The sequence below is a fragment of the Nannobrachium achirus genome (assembly GCF_963921795.1).
Source record: "Nannobrachium achirus genome assembly, chromosome: 19".
NCBI classification, from domain to species: domain Eukaryota; kingdom Metazoa; phylum Chordata; class Actinopteri; order Myctophiformes; family Myctophidae; genus Nannobrachium; species Nannobrachium achirus.
Genome location: NC_137826.1, coordinates 37638562 through 37664771, shown reverse-complemented (window position 1 = coordinate 37664771; position 26210 = coordinate 37638562). Strand labels below are relative to the sequence as shown.

The following is a 26210-nucleotide window of genomic DNA, read 5'->3' as shown; positions in this document are numbered from 1 at the left end:
GTGTGTGTGTGTGTGTGTGTGTGTGTGTGTGTGTGTGCGTGCGTGCGTGCGTGCGTGCGTGTGCATCTGTCTCTGTCTGTCTGAAACTGACTAATCTATACTTGAAATATTGTAATGTAAACACCGGTCTTCTTACCTCTGGAAGACGTCATGACAATGATTTTTATAGAAACGCTCTTTTTCTTTCAATTCTAACAACAACCAGAAATGTGTCTCCAAACAACTCAGTGAATTTCCGAGCACAGAAAGGGGGTGGGGTGCGCTCCCCACAATATCATCTGTACCCTCCTGGTTTACACATGTTAAATAAATATAAATATAAACGCAGCACAATGGAACACCTCCCAAACACATTCCCGTGGCAAACAACAACTTGATTAAAATATGACTAAAAACATGTGAGCACCCCGAAGCATGCTTGGAGAGTCCATACAGGAAAATACACTCTCACACACACAGTGAACCGCTTTTGTCGCTATATATAGGGCATAACAGAAAAATGGTACAGTATATTGTTGTCAATATACTGTATGTCCATCAAGATTTTTCCCTGGGCACATCGTATGTTTTTGGAGCTGTGTGGAACAGAGCTCCCCATAGGCAGCAATGTGTGTCCTCACCGTGTCCTCACCGTCAATTGAGAACGGTCTCGTTGAGTTTGAACAGGATATGCGCATGCGCGACCGCACGCACGCACGCACGCACGCACGCACGCACAACACACACACACACACACACACACACACACACACACACACACACACACACACACACACACACACACACACACACACACACACGGCTTGAACGACCAACACACAGAAAACGTAGCAATTAGCAAATCTACAAGCTCACAATGAGTCGCATCCCGGCCGAAATTGACTAGTAAAGGCGGCCGTACACTACACGATAATCGGGGCATTTAATTACCCTCCCGACAGTCGGGCTGCCTCCAAACGGCCAGCAGACGACCACGATCACAACTACAATATTAGCGCTGACGGCGTCGCGCGCAGCAAATACCGAAGCGTGGAAACGGCACATCTGTACAGCGCGAGCCCCAGACAAACACACTCCCAAGAACAGGAGCGCTCGAGCACATAGTAGCCTACGTCCTTTATACAGTGCTCCCCAGACCCCCGCACCAACACAACAGTGACCACCGAATGCATGCAACAACGGCCAGAGAACCCACATAGCAAACAGGTTTGGCCCGAATCCGGCTGAAATCCGGCAGGTCTGGCTGACTATGGCTTGTGTGCCACACATCTCCAACTAGTCATCACAGTGTCTCTACAGTACATCATAATAACAGCTGTGTTTCTCAATCACTTTCTCATAGTGAACTAGGGCGCCCAATAACACCAGTCCAGGGTGCCTCAGAATACTATTTAGAATGTATCAATATCTTGTAGTGAGCTTGTAAATCTGCTACTTTTGGTGAATATCCCCTTAGAATAGGGATGCTGGGGTTTATTGATTGAATGCCAAGTATAAATGTTTATTTTAAATCTGTCCTAATGAAAGATTTAAGGGAGCCTCCGTACACTCAAAAGTGTGCAAAATCATGTTCTTCATTTTCAGTTAAATAAAGTGCAAGCTTTTGGTCATAGACCTTCTTCAGGCATGCAGCACCTCGATGAGTGGTGGTCCTTTCACTATTAATCTGTCCTATAGAAGCAGATATTTTCTCAAGTTATATATTTGTTAGGCCTATTACGGACAGTATTTGTTATTATTTCAAATAATAGTAAATATGCTACATTTGCATAAAGCAAGTATTTGTCTACTCCCATCACACACACAGATCTAGAAGACATAGAATGTAAAAATATAGATCTAGAACACATAGAATCAATCTAAAAAATATAGAACTAGAACACATAATTTATAGATCTAGAACACATAGAATTCATAGATCTAAAACACATAGAATCAAAAACATAGATCTGGAACTGCTCAAATTCACAGCTCCACTTCAAACCGAGGTTTGATTTTTAATGTTTGAGGGAGGGCCGGTGTGGCATGGTGCTGAGCATTGATTTTGCGCTGGCGTGTTCACGCGTGATGTTTTTGTCTGCTTGAAGCTTCTTGAAGCTTGAAGCATTTTTAGGTTGGAAAAACTGCCCCTTAAGCACTTGAGCTTCCCTACATGCGCTCTGTAGATTGGCTATGTTTGGCAAAGACGTTATACTTTTAGAAGGAGAAAAACATGCGCACAAAGTACAATGCCAACTCAGGTCTGTTTTACTAAGTTCAGAGGGCCTAAGAGGTTAACCTCACTCTTACTGAAACACAACAAGCTGAGACACTAATAAACAACCCTGAAAACACTTCCACAAGTGTTTGTTCATGATAATGCAAGTCGGTTGTGATTTCACTTCTGTTTTTCCTTGGCTTCCCCTTACTTAAGTGCAATAGGCGGTAAACACATACGCACGCACACGACACACACACACACACACACACACACACACACACACACACACACACACACACACACACACACACACACACACACACACACACACACACACACACACACACACACACACACACAGACACACACACACACACACACAGACACAGCCTCACTGAAAAGGTTACGCTTGTTAGAAGTTCCACTACCTGATCTCCTGGTTCCTTACAATTTACAATTTAAGCATTTAGCAGACGCTCTTAATTCAGTGTGACTTACAATAAGCAAGGCGATACATCAGCACATCAACATCAATACATCAAATGGAAAGAAATAGTAGGCAAATCTAAGAAAACGGGTAGACCAAGCACCTGTTCTATAAAAACTGCATAACAAATTATAACATGAAAATGTAAAATGCTATCTAAATTACATGTATGGTCATTGAGGGTAGGCAAGTGCTACAGTGCTATGGGCTAAGGTGAAGTCTGAATAGGTGAGTCTTCAGACCATGGTGGAAGCTAGCGTAGCGAGTGAATCTGCAGTTCTAAGTATAACTGGGAGTTTATTCCACAGTTTGGGGGCCAGGAGGGTGAAGAGTCTAGGGCGAGTGGATCACTGCCCTGGGCTTTTCCTTACGTTTGTGTGTGTGTGTGTGTGTGTGTGTGTGTGTGTGTGTGTGTGTGTGTGTGTGTGTGTGTGTGTGTGTGTGTGTGTGTGTGTGTGTGTGTGTGTGTGTGTGTGTGTGTGTGTGTGTGTGTGTGTGTGTGTGTGCGTGCGTGCGTGCGTGCGTGCGTGCGTGCGTGCGTGCGTGTGTGCGTCCTGTACAGTGGATCATCTCAGAGCTGGCGTGCTACACCTACTCCATGGTAGTGGTCCCCCTATACGACACACTGGGCCCCGACGCCATCCGGTACATTATCAACACTGGTAAGAGCACGCACATACACACAGACACACACACACACACACACACACACACACACACACACACACACACACACACACACACACACACACACACACACACACACACACACAATAATAATAGTAATAAGCTTAGCCCAGGGCTGATATAAACCTTGTCAGTGGAATTGTGTTGCAAGGGAACAGCTTGGATCCAGGTTGATTTCCTGTCAGGCACTGATTTTCATAAACACTGCAACAGGAAGTACCCGTGGACACACTCACTGTAGAATGTTGTCAAGTGTGAAAAGGCCTACAGTATGTCACTCTTTTTGCCCTCACACTGTTTTGTGTCCTGGTAAAGCTTCATTTATAGTATACCCCCATCGGCAAGCAACACCATTGTATTACGTACAGTAGTATAAATTAGGCTTAACTCTTAGTTAAGGCTTACCTTAAAGAGTGGGTTTAAGCCTCAGAGGTAAAGACATTGAGTTAATTACTCCTAGGTAAGTACTTTATGAAGAACCATGAAGGAGCCATAGAGTTGGAAACTGTGTAATTTTTTCCGGCTGAAAGTACTGTCTCCACCATTTTGGTGTGCAGTCCAAAATCCCTACCGAAATGATGGAGGGGTCTGGGTCCCTGGTTTGATTCCTGGCCAGCCAAACCATTTGCTGCATTTCACTACCCTACTCTCTCTGTTTCCTCTCCCCTCCTCTCCTACGTGTTATATTTTGATTTAGCTGTGTTCTGAAAATCCCATTCATGCTTTCCTTAGGAGGACCTTTGAAATACTCACCAAACACTGTAGCAGAGATGCACATCAATCTAGCACACAAATCTATGCACATTGACAGCTTCCACCTACCAACCGTTGGTGTCATTTGGAGTATTTCCCCTCAGTGATTGTTTTTGGTTTAGTCCGATGGATTTTATGTAGATTGGTTATAGAAAGGTTCAGACCAAACTGAATTTAGGTGGTACTTGATTTGGAGTTCCTGAATTTGAAAAGTGCCAACGTAATCTTTTAATACTGTAATTTTTATGCAATGTATTAGGTTGAAGCCACAGTACATCATGTATCAGAATCAATTCTTTCCTCTTTGTGACATTTAACATTCAGAACCACCCTCAACAATACCGAAACACAAACAAAAGCAAAACCACTACAACTAAAAGACAAACACAAAAACAAAAATAAGAAAACAACACCAAAGGTACAGGGTCCAACACACCTCTTCACATTGACAACAGAGTACTCAATCTGGAAGTGTCCACTACATTTATGAGTGGTTGCCACATCTTTAAAAAGCCTTTGTAATTATCATGTAGGATGTATGCAAGTTTCTCTAAGGGCAACCAATACTGGGTTAATGAACTGGACGTTCACTCAGTCAGCTCAGCATTGATCTCCTATAAATCAATTCAGGCCTGTTCTTGTGTTTGTTTTCCCGGGTTCGCGCCCGCCCTCCCGCCCGCACGTTTCCTTTTTGTTGTCTCCTTCCGCGGGTATTCATTCACACAAGGGGGTGCGGCCGCTCTTGTGTGCTTGTGTCCTTCCAGCGGACATCTCCACAGTGATCTGTGACAAGGCGGAGAAGGCCGAGGTGCTCCTGGGCAACGTGGAGCGCAAGGAGACCATGGGCCTGCGGAGAATCATCCTCATGGACGAGTTTGACTCCGCCCTGGTGGAGCACGCCGAGGGCTGTGGCATCCATGTCCAGTCACTGAGAGAGGTGGAGGTAAGGACCAGGGGTGTGGCACCAAATTCTGGGCCCTGGATACAAGGATTCACTGCGGGCCCCCCATGAATGAAAGAAAAGACACACACACACATAAAAACACACACGCACACACGCACGCACACACACATTGCGACGGGATGTGAGTGTGTTTACCTAAGAATAGGGAAGGTCGGGTTGAAGTGGTTCCTTCAACACCATAAAGACAGTAATGTGCCTCACTTGATCTCTTTGCTCAAGACATTCTTGATATTCTGCCAAATCTCAGTCAAACGCTACTCATAAAATGTAATTAGTGGCCAAGGCCACGAAGTGGCAAATGGCCACTCATTGATATTGGACTTCATCATTAGTGGCCAAGGCCACGAAGTGGCAAATGGCCACTCATTGATATTGGACTTCATCATTACTATTATTCTTCCGCCACTTTTTCTCTAGCGGCTAGACCGTGCAGTCGCTTTTTACGAAACTCGGCAGTATGGCAGAGGACTATGCCAAACGGCTAAAACGCGAAGCTCGCAACAATCGGCCAAAGGGTGGCGCTGTAGGAAGCCTTTGAAAAATGCCAACTTTGAACTGGTGTAGCTCATGCCCTGTTTCAGGTACAGCAATGAAACCTGTATACACTTATGCGTCTCCTCATGCCGAACAACTTTTACGCTCTGACTTTTGACCTCTGACCTTTACCTCTCCCACAATTTTGAATTATATGAAAAACAGTCAAAATCTATCTCCTCCTGGGATTTTCGAGTAACGTGCGTGAAACTTTTTTTACGTGAACTTTGGACCTATACGGTCATCGCCACCTGCTTCTAATGATATCAACGCACTTAATGCGAAATATTCACGTGCTTTCAGACTCTTCAATGCAGAGGTATCCATAGATACAGCATACTAGTATCTCATCAATGCAGAGAAGTATCTCACCAAGGCAGAGATATTAGTAGTAAAATGACGACATCTAGTGGTCAACCTCAGAGGAGCGCAAAAATAAAACCTGAGGAGAATTCCAGCCTCGAACCAGAAGCCAGCTATTCTCTGTTCCCCCGTGCAACGCTCCACGCCACAGACCCTGACGGAGCGGCGCGGTATTGGGCGGCGATGACCCCCGTGAGTCGCCACCGAGGCGAGCGCTAGCGAGCCGAGTTGCCGCGACGAGCGGTGGGAACGCCGCACAATCCCACTCAGCCGCGTTACCGAGTTATGTGCCGTTATGGACAGAATAGTAAATATTCAGTCCCTCACTATCAACGTCTACCACACTATCCACGTCATAGATAAATGCACAAAAAAGGAGTCACATCATTCATCCGTTCATTAGCTCAGTCAGTAGAGCACGGATGCAATAAACCCACGGTTTGGGTTCGATTCCCCTGAGGGGAATAATATTCAAGGCGAGAGATATCGGCGCATGCGTACTTCAAAGTAGATACTCCTCCGTGGATACACTGTGGATACTATCTGCGTTCAAACGTCTGAAAAAGGGTGATAAAGTCCGGTTGAATGCGAAGAGAGCAGTCGAAGCCGGTGTCATCGCACAGCGGCCGGATTTCTTTTAAAGCGAAACCTTATTTTTTAATAATTCACTCTATATTGCAGTTTTATGCAAATTACTCTTCTGCCTCTAAATCATACTTGCAAAGTGACACGTTCATGGCATTTGGCAAATATGTAGAGGGTTAGTCCAAATATCACTGAAAGCAATCTTACTCCAATTGGCCAAAGGGGGGCGCTATACAAAGCGTTTGAAAACTCAAACTTTAAAGGGGCATAAGTCATGCCTCGTTTCGTTTGAAGACATGCAACTTGGTTACACGCGTGCCTTGACTCAAGCGGAAGCCATCCGTGTCTTTGTTAAGTACGCTCCGTCCTTAGATTTTCTGCCATTTTGAGCAGTTTGTAAAACACTTAAACCCGCTTTTATTCCGGAACTTTCGCGTCACGTGCACGGAACTTTTTTTACATGAACTTTGGACCAATATCTAAAGATCTGTCAGATCGGATTTTTTAAAATTTTAAACGTGCTTTTTTAATAATTCAATGAATATTGCAAGTTTTATGCAAATTATTCTTCTGCCTCTAAAACATACATGCAAAGTAAAATTTTCATGATGAACTACTGTAGAGGGTTAGTCCAAATATCACTGAAACCAATCTTACCCCAATTGGCCAAAGGGGGGCGCTATATCATTTTGAAAGAAGGCGTCAAGTACATTACATGAAACTTTTTCTTTTTTCTTTTCTTTTTTTTTTTTTTTAAATGACAGGTCTATTATGTGTGACTGCCGTAGTGTAGTGGTCAGTGCCTGTGCCTGGTATACGGATGGTTGTCAGTTCGAACCCCACATCGGGTTGAGTTGATGTTAACATCCTGGATGCCCATGGCATGTGCATATGTCAAACTCTTTAATGTTGACACGTCTGATCTAACTCCAGATCACGTTCATGTTTAAAATGAGCCCCACAACTACTGTAGATTTACATGAAACTTTTTCTTTTTTCTTAAAAATGACAGGTCCATTATAAACTAGAAGAGAAAATTTCTAAGAAATTTTAAGTGTGCCTGCAGCTCGCTAAGTCTGTGCAACCTTGTGTAGCGGTTGGTGTTAGCATTAGCGTTATTTCATTTGACGCAACCCGCGTGTCTGTATGACAAACGGTTCACGAGATCAAGGGTCACTTCCTGTTTGGTGAGGGGCACTTCCTGTTTGGCGAAATAGGCCCCAATTAAGGTCATGGACGATTAATGAATTAAAGCTGCAAGCAGCGATGACCGGGCCCTCGCAGCTCTACCCACGTCACAAGGCCAGCAGCCAATCAGAAACCAAACAGGAAGTCAGCCATTTCGACTAATTAGTGGCGTTTTGGAGCATTTTTGGCCGTTATGACGGGTCGCACTTTAACGACAGTTTTTTGAGAAAAAATTGTTTTGTGAGAAAAAAAAATTTGAGAAAAAAACTTTTTTGAGAAAAAGAAATTTTGAAAAAAAAAATGTGAGAAAAAAAAATTTTGAGAAAAAAAAATGTGAGAAAAAAAAAATTTGAGAAAAAAAAATTTTGAGAAAAAAAATTTGAGAAAAAAAAAATTGAGAAAAAAAAAATTTTTGAGAAAAAAAAATGAGGAAAAAATTTTTTTGAGAAAAAAAAATTTTGAGAAAAAAAAAATTTGGAGAAAAAAAAAATTGAGAAAAAAAAATTTTTTGAGAAAAAAAAATTTGAGAAAAAAAATTGAGAAAAAAAAAATTTGAGAAAAAAAAAATTTGAGAAAAAAAAAATTTGAGAAAAAAAAAAATTTGAGAAAAAAAAATTGAGAAAAAAAGAAAAGGTATGACACCAGCCGCGAGTCTGTACGACAAACGGTTCATGAGTTATAGAGGCACTTCCTGTTTGGTGAAGGGCACTTCCTGTTAAAGAGGGGGCGGGGCTTAATCAATTACAGCTTATCCCTATTGGTCGGAAAAAGACCAAAGTTGTGTGAGCATTTTACATTTTAAATGACGTTGCTAGGCAAAAGTATGGCAGAGTTATGTGGCGCCAAAGTTTCTGGGAAAAAAAAAATTTGAGAAAAAAAAAATTGAGAAAAAAAAAATTTGAGAAAAAAAATGTTGAGAAAAAAAAAATTTGAGAAAAAAAATGTTTTGAGAAAAAAAAATGTGAGAAAAAAAATTTTTTGAGAAAAAAATTTTTTGAGAAAAAAAAATTTGGAGAAAAAAAAAATTGAGAAAAAAAAAATTGAGAAAAAAAAATTTTTGAGAAAAAAAATTTTGAGAAAAAAAAATTTGAGAAAAAAAAATTTTGAGAAAAAAAAAATTTGAGAAAAAAAAATTGAGAAAAAAAGAAAAGGTATGACACCAGCCGCGAGTCTGTACGACAAACGGTTCATGAGTTATAGAGGCACTTCCTGTTTGGTGAAGGGCACTTCCTGTTAAAGAGGGGGCGGGGCTTAATCAATTACAGCTCATCCCTATTGGTCGGAAAAAGACCAAAGTTGTGTGAGCATTTTACATTTTAAATGACGTTGCTAGGCAAAAGTATGGCAGAGTTATGTGGCGCCAAAGTTTCTGGGTTTTTTTCGGAGTCCCCCATTCAAAGTCAATGGAGTTTTTGGGCGTTGTTTTTTGCGGATTACATCGCAATCGTAAAGCGGATCGGAAAGAAAAGTAATAGCACACCATTCCCGGCCGAGCCGCACATTTTGATGTATATATTGCGGGGGTGGCGTAAATCGTGCGGCAGTTATTACGTGCCGAAGTTTCCCCCATTCTAAGTCAATGGGGTTTTTTGGCGTTGTTTTTTGCGAATTACGTCGCAATGGTAACGCGGATCGGAAAGAAAAGTAATAGCAACCTATTCCCGGCCGAGCCGCACGTTTTGATGTATATATTGCGGCGGTGGCGTAAATTGTGCGGCAGTTATTACGTGCAGAAATTCGTGGCGAAAGACTTAATTAATTAACTAGAAAAGAAAATTTCTAAGAAATGTTAAGTGTGCCTGCAGCTCGCTAAGTCTGTGCAACCTTGTGTAGCGGTTGGTGTTAGCATTAGCGTTACATTTTTTAACATTACCATTTTTTGCATAAGCTTTAACATTATGGTTCTTCATATGACACCACCCACATGTCTGTACGACAAACGGTTCACGCGATAAAGGGTCACTTCCTGTTTGGTGAGGGGCACTTCCTGTTTGGCGAACTAGGCCCCAATTAAGGTTAAGGACTCGTAATCAAGTCATTTGACGCAACCCGCGCGTCTGTACGACAAACGGTTCACGAGATCAAGGGTCACTTCCTGTTTGGTGAGAGGCACTTCCTGTTTGGCGAAATAGGCCCCAATTAAGGTTAAAGACTCTTAAACTTGTCATTTGACGCAACCCGCGCATCTGTACGACAAACGGTTCACGAGATCAAGGGTCACTTCCTGTTTGGTGAGGGGCACTTCCTGTTTGGCGAAATAGGCCCCAATTAAGGTTAAGGACTCTTAATCAAGTCATTTGATGCCATCCACGCGTCTGTACGACAAACGGTTCACGAGGTAAAGGGTCACTTCCTGTTTGGTGAGGGGCACTTCCTGTTTGGCGAAATAGGCCCCAATTAAGGTTAAGGACTCTTAATCAAGTCATTTGATGCCATCCATGCGTCTGTACGACAAACGGTTCACGAGGTAAAGGGTCACTTCCTGTTTGGTGAGGGGCACTTCCTGTTTGGCGAAATAGGCCCCAATTAAGGTCAAGGACTCTTAATCAAGTCATATGACGCAATATGCGCGTCTGTACGACAAACGGTTCATGAGATGTAGAGGCACTTCCTGTTTGGCGAAGGGCACTTCCTGTTACAGAGGGGGCGGGGCTTAATCAATTACAGCTCATCCCTATTGGCCATCTAAGTACACACAGCAAGTTTCGAGACGGTACCATGCTGCAAACTGGAGATAAAGCTGTTTAAAGCTAAGCCAATAGGAAGATAGGGGCGTGGCTTAAGAGGGGCGGGGCTTAAGTAATAAGTCCCTATTGGCCGTTTAAGTCCAGACACCAAGTTTCAAGACGGTACCATGCTGTGAACTGGAGTAGTGGCTGTTTAAAAGCCAGCCAATAGGAATACAGAGGGGGCGGGGCTTAATCAATTACAGCTCATCCCTATTGGCCGGAAAAAGACCAAAGTTGTGTGTGCATTTTAAAGTTTAAATCACGTTGCTAGGCAAAAGTATGGCAGAGTTATGTGGCGCCAAAGTTTCTGGGTTTTTTTCGGAGTCCCCCATTCTAAGTCAATGGGGTTTTTGGGCGTCGTTTTTTGCGAATTACATCGCAATCGTATCGCGGATCGGAAAGAAAAGTAATAGCACACCATTCCCGGCCGAGCCGCACATTTTGATGTATATATTGCGGGGGTGGCGTAAATCTTGCGTCAGTTATTACGTGCCGAAATTTCCCCCATTTTAAGTCAATGGGGTTTTTGGGCGTCGTTTTTTGCGAATTACGTCGCCATGGTAACGCGGATCGGAAAGAAAAGTAATAGCACCCCATTCCCGGCCGAGCCGCACGTTTTGATGTATATATTGCGGGGGTGGTGTAAATCGTGCGGCAGTTATTACGCGCCGAAATTTGCCAGAACATGACTTACTGACTGACTTACTTAAGTATGGCGGATTACAATAAGTGTTTTGCTATTGCATAGCAGGCACACTTAATGACTGCCGTAGTGTAGTGGTCAGTGCCTGTGCCTGGTATACGGATGGTTGTCAGTTCAAATCCCACATCGGGTTGAGTTGATGTCAACATCCTGGATGCCCATGGCATGTGCACATGTCAAACTCTTTAATGTTGACACGTCTGATCTAACTCCAGATCACGTTCATGTTTAAAATGAGCCCCACAACTACTGTAGATTTACATGAAACTTTTTCTTTTTTCTTTTCTTTAAAAAAAAAATGACAGGTCCATTATGTGTGACTGCAGTAGTGTAGTGGTCAGTGCCTGTGCCTGGTATATGGATGGTTGTCAGTTCAAACCCCACGTCGGGTTGAGTTGATGTTAACATCCTGGATGCCCATGGCATGTGCATATGTTGACACGTCTGATCTAACTCCAGATCACGTTCATTTTTAAAATGAGCCCCACAACTACTGTAGAGGGTTAGTCCAAATATCACTGAAACCAATCTTACCCCAATTGGCCAAAGGGGGGCGCTATATCATTTTGAAAGAAGGCGTCAAGTACATTACATGGAACTTTTTCTTTTTTCTTTTCTTTTTAAAAAAAAATGACAGGTCCATTATGTGTGACTGCTGTAGTGTAGTGGTCAGTGCCTGTGCCTGGTATACGGATGGTTGGCAGTTCAAACCCCACGTCGGGTTGAGTTGATGTTAACATCCTGGATGCCCATGGCATGTGCATATGTCAATCTCTTTAATGTTGACACGTCTGATCTAACTCCAGATCACGTTCATGTTTAAAATGAGCCCTTCTCTACCGGCTGTTTTTTTTTTCTGTTCTGAGTAAAAGAAAATATGATCACTCGAAAATGTCAGAAATACTCAGATTACATTGATTTCACCCCAAGCCTCCAAAATATAAAAAATAAATCAATAAAATCAAGGCACTCAGCCTACATAGAAGTTTTTTTTTTTTTAACAAACATGGTTAACAGATCCTGTGGCTTCCTAGTGTAGTGGTCAGGGCATATGCCTTTCATGCAGAAGGTCGTTGCATCGAATCCCACCTGGGATTTATATAAGCATAAAACCATGACATTTGGTAGACTTTACAGTTTGGTTCCTTGAACAATGTCTGATATGGAGCCTTCCTAAAAATGTCCCCCAAGCCCCCTTGATGCGTATTTTAATATCCGCCATTACTAAATAATGTATTTTGCATCATAAATCCTGAAACAAGCATTATAATACAAACTGTCATGTCTACACCTATGTTGTGATTTCCAAGGATTGCAATGATGACAGGTACCAGCTCAGTGGCCTAGTGGTTTGAGTGTCTGCCCTGAGACTGGGAGATCTGGGTTCAAACCTGGGTCGTGTCATACCAAAGATTCTAAAAAATGGGACCCAGTGCCTCCCTGCTTGAAACTCAGCATCAAGGGTTGGATTGGGGGTAACTCCCTGCGACATACTAGCGTCATGTCCAGGGGGTGTACTTGTACATCAAGCTGCCTTACACTACAGAAACAGGAGATAGGCTCCTGCCCTATGAGATTCATAGCCCGGCCGATTAATATGGCGCAGCAATAATAACATAGCGCAGCAAGGCTTACTATGTACATCATCAAACTGTCCAGGTGCATAGTATCATAGTTTTTTATGTCTGTTGCATATAGGCCTACAGTCTTTTGCATACATGTTGTGTAGAGGCCAATTTGTGCTTTTACTTATAACCACCGATTAGTGTAAAACTTTGTATGCACACTTCCCAGAGGCCAAGGAAAAACCTGTGCCCTGCATTTTTCACATCTGCCATTTATAGCGCCACCAGAAGGCCGACTTACAGTGTGTAAAACACATTCTTCGATATTACTCCTTCAGATTTTATCCGAAAATCACACAAATCAGTACACAGTATCTCTACAGTGATGTAATCATGACGGATTTGACAGATATCATATTCTATCTAATTGGCTAACATTGAATTCCAAGGTTTGCAGGATTGCTCCTTTTTGAACAAAATGTCTCAAACGCAGCCTGCTAGGTGTGTGAAATTTTGCACACACATTCCCACTAGGCCAAGGAACAGATGCCACCCTTCTCACATTGGCCTGTTATAGCGCCACCAGCGGGTCAATTTTTGCAAAACACATTTTTGGAACAAAATGCTTCAAATCCCAAGGCCCAAGAACACGTGGCACCCTTTTCACTTTGGCCTATTATAGAGTCACCACTAGGCCAAATAAAACCTACCTGACCTGCCGGAGTCCTGTTCGGAAGAACACTGCTTCTAGTTTTTCTTTGATGTCTTCTTTGCTTTCCCTTGATGCCTTTTTGCTTTCCTGCTTTTTATGCCTTGGCCACTTTATCGCTGCTTGCAGCTATATTTACTATTATTATTATTATTCCGCCACTTTTGCTCTAGCGGCTAGACCGTGCAGTCGCTTTTTACGAAACTCGGCAGTATGGCAGAGGACTATGCCAAACGGCTAAAACGCGAAGCTCGCAACAATCGGCCAAAGGGTGGCGCTGTAGGAAGCCTTCGAAAGTGCAAACTTTGAACTGGTGTAGCTCATGCCCTGTTTCAGGTACAGCAATGAAACCTGTATACACTTATGCGTCTCCTCATGCCGAACAACTTTTACGCTCTGACTTTTGACCTCTGACCTTTACCTCTCCCACAATTTTGAATTATATGAAAAACAGTCAAAATCTATCTCCTCCTGGGATTTTCGCGTAACGTGCGCGAAACTTTTTTTACATGAACTTTGGACCAACACGGTCATCGCACAGCGGCCGGATTTTCTTTAAAGCGAAACATTATTTTTTAATAATTAACCGTATAATGCAGTTTCATGCAAATTATTCTTCTGCCTCTAAATCATACATGCAAAGTGACACGTTCATGGCAGTATGGCAGAGGACTATGCCAAACGGCTAAAACGCGAAGCTCGCAACAATCGGCCAAAGGGTGGCGCTGTAGGAAGCCTTCGAAAGTGCAAACTTTGAACTGGTGTAGCTCATGCCCTGTTTCAGGTACAGCAATGAAACCTGTATACACGTATGCGTCTCCTCATGCCGAACAACTTTTACGCTCTGACTTTTGACCTCTGACCTTTACCTCTCCCACAATTTTGAATTATATGAAAAACAGTCAAAATCTATCTCCTCCTGGGATTTTCGCGTAACGTGCGCGAAACTTTTTTTACATGAACTTTGGACCAACACGGTCATCGCACAGCGGCCGGATTTTCTTTAAAGCGAAACATTATTTTTTAATAATTCACTCAATGTTGCAGTTTTATGCAAATTATTCTTCTGCCTCTAAATCATACATGCAAAGTGACACGTTCATAGCATTTGGCAAATATGTAGAGGGTTAGTCCAAATATCACTGAAAGCAATCTTACTCCAATTGGCCAAAGGGGGGCGCTATACGAAGCGTTTGAAAACTCAAACTTTAAAGGGGCATAAGTCATGCCTCGTTTCGTTTGAAGACATGCAACTTGCTTACACGCGTGCCTTGACTCAAGCGGAAGACATCTGTGTCTTTGTTAAGTAAGCTCTGCCCTTAGATTTTCCGCAATTTTGAGCAGTTTGTAAAACACTTAAACCCGCTTTTATTCCGGAACTTTCGCGTCACGTGCACGGAACTTTTTTTACATGAACTTTGGACCAATATCTAAAGATCTGTCAGATCGTTTTTTTTTTTTTGAAACATGCTTTTTTAATAATTCAATCAACATTGCAAGTCTTATGCAAATTATTCTTCTGCCTCTAAAACATACATGCAAAGTAAAATTTCATGATGAACTACTATAGAGGGTTAGTCCAAATATCACTGAAACAAATCTTACCCCAATTGGCCAAAGGGGGGCGCTATATCATTTTGAAAGAAGGCGTCAAGTACATTACATGAAACTTTTTTTTTTCTTATCTTTTTTTTTTAAATGACAGGTCCATTATGTGTGACTGCCGTAGTGTAGTGGTCAGTGCCTGTGCCTGATATTCGGATGGTTGTGAGTTCGAACCCCACGTTGGGTAGAGTTGATGTTAACATCCTGGATGCCCATGGCATGTGCGTATGTCAAACTCTTTAATGTTGACACGTCTGATCTAACTCCAGATCACGTTCATGTTTAAAATGAGCCCTTCTCTACCGGCCGTTTTGAGTAAAAGAAAATATGATCACTCGAAAATGTCAGAAATACTCAGATTACATTTACTCAGATTGATTTCACCCCAAGCCTCCAAAATATAAAAAAGAAATCAATAAAATCAAGGCACTCAGCCTACATAGAACTTTTTTTTTAAACAAACATGGTTAACAGATCCTGTGGCTGCCTAGTGTAGTGGTCAGGGCACATGCCTTACATGCAGAAGCTCGTTAGATCGAATCCCACCTGGGGCTTGTATAAGCATAAAACCATGACATAAATCCTGAAACCTGAAACAAGCATTAAAATACAAACTGTCATGTCTACACCTATGTTGTGATTTCCAAGGATTGCAATGATATCATGTACCAGCTCAGTGGTCTAGTGGTTTGAGTGTCTGCCCTGAGACTGGGAGATCTGGGTTCAAACCCGAGTCGCGTCATACCAAAGATTCTAAAAAATGGGACCCAGTTCCTCCCTGCTTGAAACTCAACATCTAGGGTTGGATTGGGGGTAACTCCCTGCGACATACTAGTGTCATGACCAGGGGGTGTACTTGTACAACAAGTTACCTTGCGCTACAGAAACAGGAGATAGACCCCAAGCCTCCAAAATGTAAAAAAGAAATCAATCAAATCAAGGCACTCAGCCTACATAGAACCTTTTTTTTAAACAAACATGGCTAACAGATTCTGTGGCTGCCTAGTGTAGTGGTCAGGGCATATGCCTTTCATGCAGAAGGTCGTTGGATCGAATCCCGCCTGGGGTTTATATAAGCGTAAAACCATGATATTGGGTACACTTCACAGTTTGGTTCCTTGAACAATGTCTGATATGGAGCCTTCCTAAAAATGTCCCCCAACCCCCCTTGATGAGTATTTTAATATCCGCCATTACTAAATAATGTATTTTGCATCATAAATCCTGAAACAAGCATTATAATACAAACTGTCATGTCTACACCTATGTTGTGATTTCCAAGGATTGCAACAACATCATGTACCAGCTCAGTGGCCTAGTGGTTTGAGTGTCTGCCCTGAGACTGGGAGATCCAGGTTCAAACCCCGGTCGTGTCATTCCAAAGATTCTATATAGGCATACAGTCTATTGCATACATGTTGTGTAGAGGCCAATTTGTGCTTTTACCTATAACCACCGATTAGTTTAAAACTTTGTATGCACACTTCCCAGAGGCCAAGGAAAAACCTGTGCCCTGCATTTTTCACATCTGCCATTTATAGCGCCACCAGAAGGCCAACTTACAGTATGTAAAACACATTCTTCGATATTACTCCTTCAGATTTTATCCGAAAATCACACAAATCAGTACACAGTATCTCTACAGTGATGTAATCATGACGGATTTGTCAGATATCATATTCTATCTAATTGGCTAACATTGAATTCCAAGGTTTGCAGGATTGCTCCTTTTTGAACAAAATGTCTCAAACGCAGCCTGCTATGTGTGTGAGATTTTGCACACACATTCCCACTAGGCCAAGGAACAGATGCCACCCTTCTCACATTGGCCTGTTATAGCGCCACCAGCGGGTCAATTTTTGCCAAACACATTTTTGGAACAAAATGCTTCAAATCCCGCATGCAGCGTCCGATTGCCGTGAAAGGCCCAAGAACACGTGGCACCCTTTTCACTTTGGCCTATTATAGAGTCACCGCTAGGCCAAAAAAAACCTACCTGACCTGCCGGAGTCCTGTTCGGAAGAACACTGCTTCCAGTTTTTCTTTGATTTGTTCTTTGCTTTCCCTTGATGCTTTTTTGCTTTCCTGCTTTTTCTGCCTTGGCCACTTTATCGCTGCTTGCAGCTATATTTAACTGTTTGTTTTTGGTTCTTTTGGCAGACTAGTCGACTACAAACTGTATCGCGATTTCAAGTGTGTGAAGGAATGACATTTAATTGTGTTGTGTTGCGTGCTGTTCTTCCTTACAGGCCCTGGGCAAAGACCACTACAGAAAACCAATAGTAAGTACAACTGGATATTCATCTTTCACTGTGGGGTTTAATACAGCTGTACATAACAGTACAGTCTTTCTTTCCGTCTGGAATGTGAGGGAATATCTGTAATAAGAAAACAAACAGACATTCTTTTCTGATGCAGAGACATGCTACCATTTTCACAGATACAGTAGGCTACTTATGTCAGTCTCATAAAATAACACACCCTTGTTTTTTGTTCTCTTCAGCCACCTGCACCAGACGACCTGTCCATTGTCTGTTTTACCAGTGGCACCACAGGTAATGTTTACTTTATGCTACCATCATTGCTGCAGGGAACAAAAGATAGTGCACGGTTAAGTGCAGCTGAATAGCATATCGTCACTGTCGGGAAGAAACCTTGTATCTCCAAGTTTCAAATGTGTACCTTTTTCTTTCGCAAAGTAAAGCCCTGTTTCATCATACAAGGCTGTCGCACAAAAGTATTGAAAACAGCTGATCTACAAGCACACAACGCCTCACACCGCGAGGTGTTGTGTGCTTGTAGATCGGCTGTTTTCACTAGTTTAAATCATTTTTAAAATGATAACTACAAAACAAACGGTTGGACATACAAGGTCTCCACCCGACAACGACGATATGCCTGTTAGTACTCAGTAAAATCCTCAGTGTTAATCTTACTCTAAAAGTGTACAAAATGCAAATGGATAGATTAACACGGAGGATTTTACTGTGTATTTAAAATCTCACGCACGCATTATAATGGTCAATGTTTACAATGGCTGACATCATCTCATTCCGGCAACAACACAAAATGGGTGCTTGGGTTTAGTTTGCTGCCAAACTAAAACCAAGTGGTAATTGTATTATAAGTGGTAATAGTCTAGTAATATAATTTAAGGCCAATACGTGATTCCTTTCCGACGTCCAACATTTTCTTCTGAATAGGGGGATATAACTGCAAACTGACGTCATTCAGAAGTTCTGATGGGCGGTCTCTTTTTTTCTCCCCTGGATCACGTAAAGGGCCATTTATAGTTACGTATGGTTGATTTTGTGTACGTTTTTGGGTGAGAACTACGTACGTTAATTACGGCCCCATGCATAGTAGACATGCACGTTATTTATGTGCCGACCCGCTCTCCGCTCCAATTCTGCTCCCCTTTGGGCCGCGCGCCACATGAAGGTGGTTCTCACACGTGTAAAAAACCGAAGCATTTAGTCAAAATAATGTAGAACCACAGATTTTTGACCCGCCGTGATTTTTGGTACAGTATAAATAACAGTCTGGACTGGATCTGCTGTCTGTCGTCTGTCGGCAACATTTATCACGGTAAATGCAACTCCGCGAGGGTACACATTTAACCACATGGATGCGGACCCGGAGTAGGCTAATTATAACAAAACACACGTACACACCCGCTCATATATTGAACATAATTCCCAAGTAATAAATGAGCCTCTTCATCTCTTCTTGTGACTTGTGTGCCTCGCTCGCTGTCTGTGGCTGTGCTCAGCTGATGACTGTTGATGCGTGATGAGGAGTCGAGGCATCATCTTCAGTGTTTGTGTAACAACCTTTTTTCCGTTTCTTGATAAAATATATTATTATGGGACACACAGTTTGAGAACAGCTGTTAGAGCAGAGTTAAAGTAATTTTCATCACTAGTACTGCGCCTATGTTTTATAACGGTGGTCACTGCACCCATCTCGCTTTTGGAGGAGAGGCGACCCGAGTATAGTAGTGGTATTCACGGTAAATGTAAAACTCCGCGAGGTACAGATTTAACCACATATGGATCAGGACCCGGAGTGATTATAACAAAACACACCCGCATATAATTCCCAAGTATGATGAGCCGCTGCAGCTAATTAATCAGCTCTTGTGTGCCTCGTCTTGTTGGCAGCTGTTGGTGGAGGATAGGCGGTGTGTGTGTGTGTGTGTGTGTGTGTGTGTCAAGCCGTCCTGTTGCGAGTTGCGACGTTCCTTTTTTACCGTTTCTTGATACAATATATTTATCATTTGGACACATAGTTTGAGAACCGCTGTCATAGAGCAGAGGAAAAGTAATGTTCCTCACTACTGCGCCTATGTTTGACAACGGTGGCCGTGGGTACTTCTTGCTACGGATACATCTTGTACGTTGAGTCCGTCCAGTTGGGTGCTGTCCGTAAGCGTCCGTATACGGAGATAAATCATCCGGAGTGTTACGTACTCGTCGTACTGGGAGTCAAACCGGACCAAACGGAGTAAAGTTCTCTCCCCCTCCGTTTCTTGTGTATTCCTGCGGTCCTTATGTACTACTATGCATGGTACTTAAAGTACCATGCATAGTAGTACATAAACAACGCGGGGATACATAACGAACGGAGACGGAGAGTACTTTGATCCGGTCTCTCCGTAGCTCCGGACGTAATTGTCTCTGTCCGTAACGTTACGGACAACACTCAACCTAACGGATTAAAACCGATAAAAACGTACGTACACATGAAGTACCCGTGGCGAACTTTTGTCGACCGTGGGGGCAGTAGAGGGAGAAATGTTTCGTCTTTTTTTCTGGTATCCATTTCGTAGTAGGAGGAAGTAAAAAATAAATAAATCACAAAGTAAGCTGAACAGTGAACAAGACGTTCAGGACGCAGACCTGTTGCCACTTGTACAACTGCAGTGCACACAGCAGCAGCGGAGGCAGAACGCAGAAGCAGCAAAGTGCCAGTGTCAGATCATGATACCATTTTAAATGATTATGATTGGTTTTAAAAGTTGTTCTACTTTATCCAAATAATAATATTAATAATAGGCTTAATAACAGCATTTTCCGACGGCGACGGCGTGCAGGGACATCAACTATGGAGTGAAAATAGAGTACGATGCCATTGAAAGAACGCACAGCACGGCTGTAGGCTATTTACTTAATGGATGTAATCGCCGATGCCTATCAACATGTTTGCTCATTGGGAAGATGCATTTGGGTGCCATCTATTGGATACAGTATGTAATTGAACCGTATATAACACAGAGAACGGACGGAACTATGCATGTAGACGCAATTACCGTAAGTTCCTCCTCAACCCCAAACGTACACAAAATCATCCATCCGTAACTATAAATGGCCCTTTACAGATAACTTTTTAACCTTTCCATTTACCACATGGCTGTTTGCACATGTCGTGCTGTTAATCGATAGATAGATCAGTCGCCCAGAGGCAGCACAGCAGTATAAGGATATTTACAAAGTTACAGAGATGTATGAAAAGAATAAAAAATCACACCCGTGTGAAGTGGAGCTGTGTGTGTGTGTGTGTGTGTGTGTGTGTGTGTGTGTGTGTGTGTGTGTGTGTGTGTGTGTGGATCATGTGTACCGATTTTTGTGACATTTGAAGAAAATATGTAGGAAAAGGAGCAAAAAGTGTGTTTTGGAGAAAATTCAAGATGGCGGAAAATCTATCATGGCGCAAATGGGCGTGGCCTATATGGGGAGATGCGTCATGACCCAAGGAATCCAGGGAAAAAATATTTTTAATTTTCCGACCTACGGTTCAAGAGTTACAGGCCAAAACGTAAAGTGGGGTGTTATGGCGCCACCATGCGGCCAAATGACACAATTATTTTTTATTTAATCCTTGAAATCATTATGAACCTCCTCTCCAAGTCTTGAAACTCTAGCCCCTATGGTTTGCGAGAGACAAATAATTGAATGTGAGTTTTTGCGATTCCCATTATAAGTCAATGGGGAAAATTAATTCACTAATAAATTAATATCAATTAAACTATTGAACCTTTCTCTTAGCAAGTTACTAGCCCACGATTCCCGAGTAAGCCGGTCGATTTGACATATGGCACGAGTGTGTGGTGGCAAAACTGTGGGACTAGTAGCGTGCCGAAGTTTAGGAAGTTCAGGCTACATACACACAGACACACACACAGACAGACAGACAGACAGACCCACACAGCCACGTATAGGGAGCCTGTGCTTCACACAGCTCCAAAAAAGAACAGAGTACAGTAAAGAGAAAAACTGACCACTAGTTTAGCAACTTACACAGTATAGCTTTAAAGTACCAAAAGTAAAAGTACAAAAGGTTTGAAAATAGCAGATCTACAAGCTCATATTGTGAGCTTGTAGATCGGCTATTTTCAAATAGCCAAGAATAGGGCTAAAGTGCATTAATGTATGTTTTATAATATAATCATTTATATCTGCAAAGTAACTAGTAACTAAAATTTTCAAATAACTGTAGTGGACTAAAAGTACAATATTTGGATTCGAGATGTAGTGGAGTAGAAGTAAAAGTACTGAAAACTGTAAATACTCAAGTAAAGTACAAATACCTCAAAACTGTACTTAAGTACAGTACTTAAGTAAATGTACTTAGTTACTTTACACCACTGTCAACTACATCCTCCCATACACAGTAAAAACGCAAACGCACAGGTCACTGTGTGTTGTATGCAGCTGCGGTGTTGCTACTGTAACGACTAACGAGTGAGCAAAACTCGCAAAACAAACGAATACTAAAACTACCAAATGCATATAATCATATTTGCATGCATTTCTATTTTTCTACGTTTTTCAGCTTCTATAAATCAAAGCATTCCTCATGCTGTACTGAAAAACTAAGACTAATACAAAATTGTGTTACTAGACACCTTTACAAACACATTGGTGAAGATTTTCTTTTTGGTAAGGAATTTATTCCAGGACTTTATAAGATATCCCCTGACTATAACTAAAACTAGAATATGTAATCGTAAACCTAACTAGAAAACTAAACTGATCTGATGTGTATGCACGTGTGAGTGCACGCAACGTCATTAAAACCCATTTAGGCCTAGAATTATTGAAAGCTTTAACTATTGAAAAATAGCAGATATACAAGCTCACAGCACGGCACCGATTGCCGCGCTGCGAGCTTGTAGATCTGCTATTTTTGAAAAAGTCGTGAAAATGTGTGCAAATCTTTGAATACATATATTTTTAAAACAAACGTTTGTAACTCAAAATTTGCTTCTGGGGGGTCCCTGGACCTAAATATTTTGAGATGGGGGTCCGTGGCCAAATACATATCATTTTGGGGGTCCTTCACATGAAAAAGTTTGAGAACCACTGACTTGGTAGTCTCTCAAGAACAGACTAACTGAGCTCCAGATAAGTGCCCTTTTCTTTGACGATGGCTGGCCAGATTGCTGACATAGAAACATAGGTTTTGCAAAAAACCTTAGAAGGATTCAAAAGACACTTATAGAATCGGGTCAAAATTCTAATTTTCATGATTTTTCAAAAATAGCAGATCTACAAGCTCGCAGCGCGGCACTCGGTGCCGCGCTGTGAGCTTGTATATCTGCTATTTTTCAATAAAACCCCCTATAAACCCCTGATTCAGACATGCCCTCTGGCTGGCTTACAGAGAAGGCAAGTGGTCAGACTATGTACACGTGCAGTATGAATCCGCCCAAGAAGTCATTCCGAAACTTAGCCACGCTCTTTGACCCCGGATTTGGTATTTACCGAACGAATTATACAATAGACAAGCCAATAGTGATTCATTTTTTCACTGTTGGAAAGTCATGAGTGTAATCCAACATTTTGGAACAAACTATATTGGTAACAGGCTTCACATTCCGAAAGCCCTTCAGGGGTTGTACCACTTGGCAGTGGTACAGCCACCAGAGTGGGTTCATTATTGACTTAAAATACCAGTTTGGGAGTTACATCTTGTGACACCCTGCTGCTCACTCACCGCACGCACTATTATGCACAAACATGCTGGACTGAATACAGTGAAGTATTTCAACTATACAGAAGAGTTTGATATTTTCTAAAAAAAACAAAACAAAGGTCATTAAATGTCTCATAGCCTAAACCACTGGTTCTCAAAATGGGGTCCGGGGACCCCCAGGAGTCCTTGAAGGGGTTCCAGGGAGGGGGGCCCCTGCAAAATGAGGAACGGTTTACAACTCAATTATCGGCTATTCAAAAATAGCAGATTTACAAGCTCACAACGTTATAGATCTCTTTTTTAGAGCTTTTTTTTTAAAGCTCACAACAGCTCACAACGGACACGTTGTGCACTTGCAGATCAGCTATTTTTTTTATCTATTCTTTCTTATTTTATTGTTATTATAATTTTTTACAAATCTTAACAAATTCTCTCTTTTCGAAGGGGGGCCAGTGGCAAAATACATATACATTTGGGGTCCTTGACATGCTGGTTTAAACAGTAAACCATGATACTTAGTTGATACTGTTTATAGGAATAGGAGGTCACTTATTTTAAATCCTGGATATCTGTTTTGATGGAGAAGCTCCGCCTTTAAAGGTATAATTAACCCAGTGACTACACAGGAAAAATGAAACTGTTGTCAGAGGAAAGGATGGTATAAACTGTAAACCATAGAGTAGTGTTTGGGGATTTCATACCCTCCCTGTGCCAGCTGGATTCCCCTGCATTTCCAGACATGAGACAGATAATTGTGCCCGCGTGCAATGGTGGAAAGTAACTAAGTACATTTGCTCAAGTATTGTACTTCAGTACAATTTTTACTGGAGTAATTCCAATTTTCAAAAATGTTACTAAGGATTTTGAAACATTTGAAAACTGGTGAAATGGGACCTTCTGCATAATGAGTACTTTTACTTTTGGTACTTTAAGTACTTTTACTCAAGTACAATTTGAATACCAAACTTGTACTTATTACAACTAGTAAGACGCCTCAGGGCGACATGCGACGGTCGCGCCAATTCTTAGCCATCTGGCCAGTGATGTATATCGCACCAGTTACTCATATATGGAGACCCCTGGTACCCAGGGGGTTGCTTGAGTATAAGCGAACGTGATGCAGCTGTAGAAAACGTGACATTGTTGTCAAAGACGTTCAATTGTTGCTTTTATCTCAGGGCAAAAACATACAATTGACAAAACCACAGAACCCACACAACAAACTAATGATAAGAACTGATAAACAGTGACAGATTGCTTACAGATTGGTTTAAACTAACCCAGTGGTTCTTAAACATTTTCATGTGAAGTACCCCCAAATTGATATGCATTTGGCTGCAGAAACCCAGGTTTTGAGCCAGCAAAGGACCCCCGTAAAATTTGTCAACATGTTTGTCAAAATCTTGTCTTGAAACAGTGATCTAACCAGTATCGCTATCCATATGCCATATTGCTGCCAACTCTTTCATTTAACCAAAGCCACAGTATCACACATGTGCTCCACTGCTCTAGTGAGAAAGGCTGCCACCTACTGTTACTACTGTTGTTCAGCACAACAGCCCTGGGGTATAACTTTCCCCATTCTTTTGCAGTGAGTAGTACACTCCCTTTCTCGGGGTCTGGGGACTGTTCCAACTTCCAAGGAATAACACCCTTCAATGGAGGGGGCGGAGATCTGTGGGATGACAGAATTTCTTGTGAAACACTTGGCTTCTTAGAAATGCAGCATCCTGTGGAGAGTAGCCTGCTGATTTGTAGTTTGGTTTATTTGAATCCCACATTAAAATTGGCTTAATGGAGGGCGGGTGGGCGGACCACGTGCCCACGTCGTCACGTTCATGTCACTATGACTCCATATTCCCAATGTCTTGCATCAGCAGCAGCACCATATCATTCATCAACAAATTACAAGAAGCAAACAAAAATGACATACATTTAAAACAACCTTACAATCACACAGTCCTTTCAATGTACATTGGGTCTGGGAATAATTAAGCTCCATATTACATTTTTTTATAGGATTGGCTGGTGCACAAAATGCAAACAACAAACCAAAGCTCTTTACAAAGTGCTGTACTTAAAGTAACATATGCTGGCCTAGCGGTCCAGGCACATACAATACCACATAGGCCCTGATGCCTGACAGCGTGTTGCGGGTTCGAATCCCCTTCCCGTCGACCTTTGCTGCGCATCACTCCCCATCTCTCACCCCATTTCCTGTCAGTCTACTGTCCTATCAATAAAGGCATAAAAGCCCCAAAAGTTTTAAACAAATGTCATGTAATGGTAGGCGAGTGCTACGGTGCTACGGTGTTAAATTCACCCATTCACACTCACACTCACTCAACGACAGCAGAGGCAAGCATATCAATCAATCAATCAATCAATCAATCATTCAATGACAAAACTTGACCCTGACATCGAACTACACTCTCCACATGTTCCTACTGTATTCAAAGGTTTCCCTGAAGGTTTTCTGTTCCGTGACAAGCAATAGCTTCATTTGATTGGCTATTCAGCAGCTTTGGGAAACATAACATAACAAGGGAAACATAAATGTTGGAATCTTGGAAACTGGGACTGCAATAATGCACAGAGCCTCTTAATTGCAGGCCACGGTCACAGTAGACTGTGCTGTCTTTGAGGTACAGTATTGATGTGTGTGTGTGTGTGTGTGTGTGTGTGTGTGTGTGTGTGTGTGTGTGTGTGTGTGTGTGTGTGTGTGTGTGTGTGTGTGCGTGCGTGCGTGCGTGCGTGCGTGCGTGCGTGCGCGCGCGCTCGCGTGTTTGTCTTCTGACAGGAAATCCAAAGGGTGTAATGCTGACACATGGGAATGTCGTGGCAGATTTCTCAGGATTCTTAAAAGTGACAGATGTGAGTAACTGAAGTCTCATGTCTCACATAGAACTGTCTTGTTCTTCCAAGTGGAATGAGATTTCACTTTGATGGGTTTTCTTGAGTCTTTTGGAAACTTCCACAATTTATGTATTTGGTCAAAAGCAATGACTCCTCACTGACTGACTGCCTGCCTGTCTGTCTGTCTTTTACTCTTTCCTCTGTCTGTCTGTACATCTCTGTCTGCCTGTTTATCTGTCTGTCTATCTTCCTACATCTCTCTCTCTCTCTCTCTCTCTCTCTCTCTCTCTCTCTCTCTCTCTCTC

General features: G+C 42.2%; 1 protein-coding gene across 1 annotated transcript in view; it reads left to right on the top strand.

The window, feature by feature from the left end:
- Nucleotides 1-26210, top strand: part of acsl6 (acyl-CoA synthetase long chain family member 6) — a gene marked incomplete at both ends in the record, with an annotated part of 80570 nt that overhangs the window by 32722 nt on the left and 21638 nt on the right. Inside the window, 5 exons of the mRNA XM_080749054.1 lie at nucleotides 3250-3349; nucleotides 4892-5070; nucleotides 17322-17354; nucleotides 17576-17627; nucleotides 25850-25923. Coding sequence (XP_080605180.1) covers nucleotides 3250-3349; nucleotides 4892-5070; nucleotides 17322-17354; nucleotides 17576-17627; nucleotides 25850-25923 — 438 coding nt within the window. The remainder of the gene's footprint in view (nucleotides 1-3249; nucleotides 3350-4891; nucleotides 5071-17321; nucleotides 17355-17575; nucleotides 17628-25849; nucleotides 25924-26210) is intronic.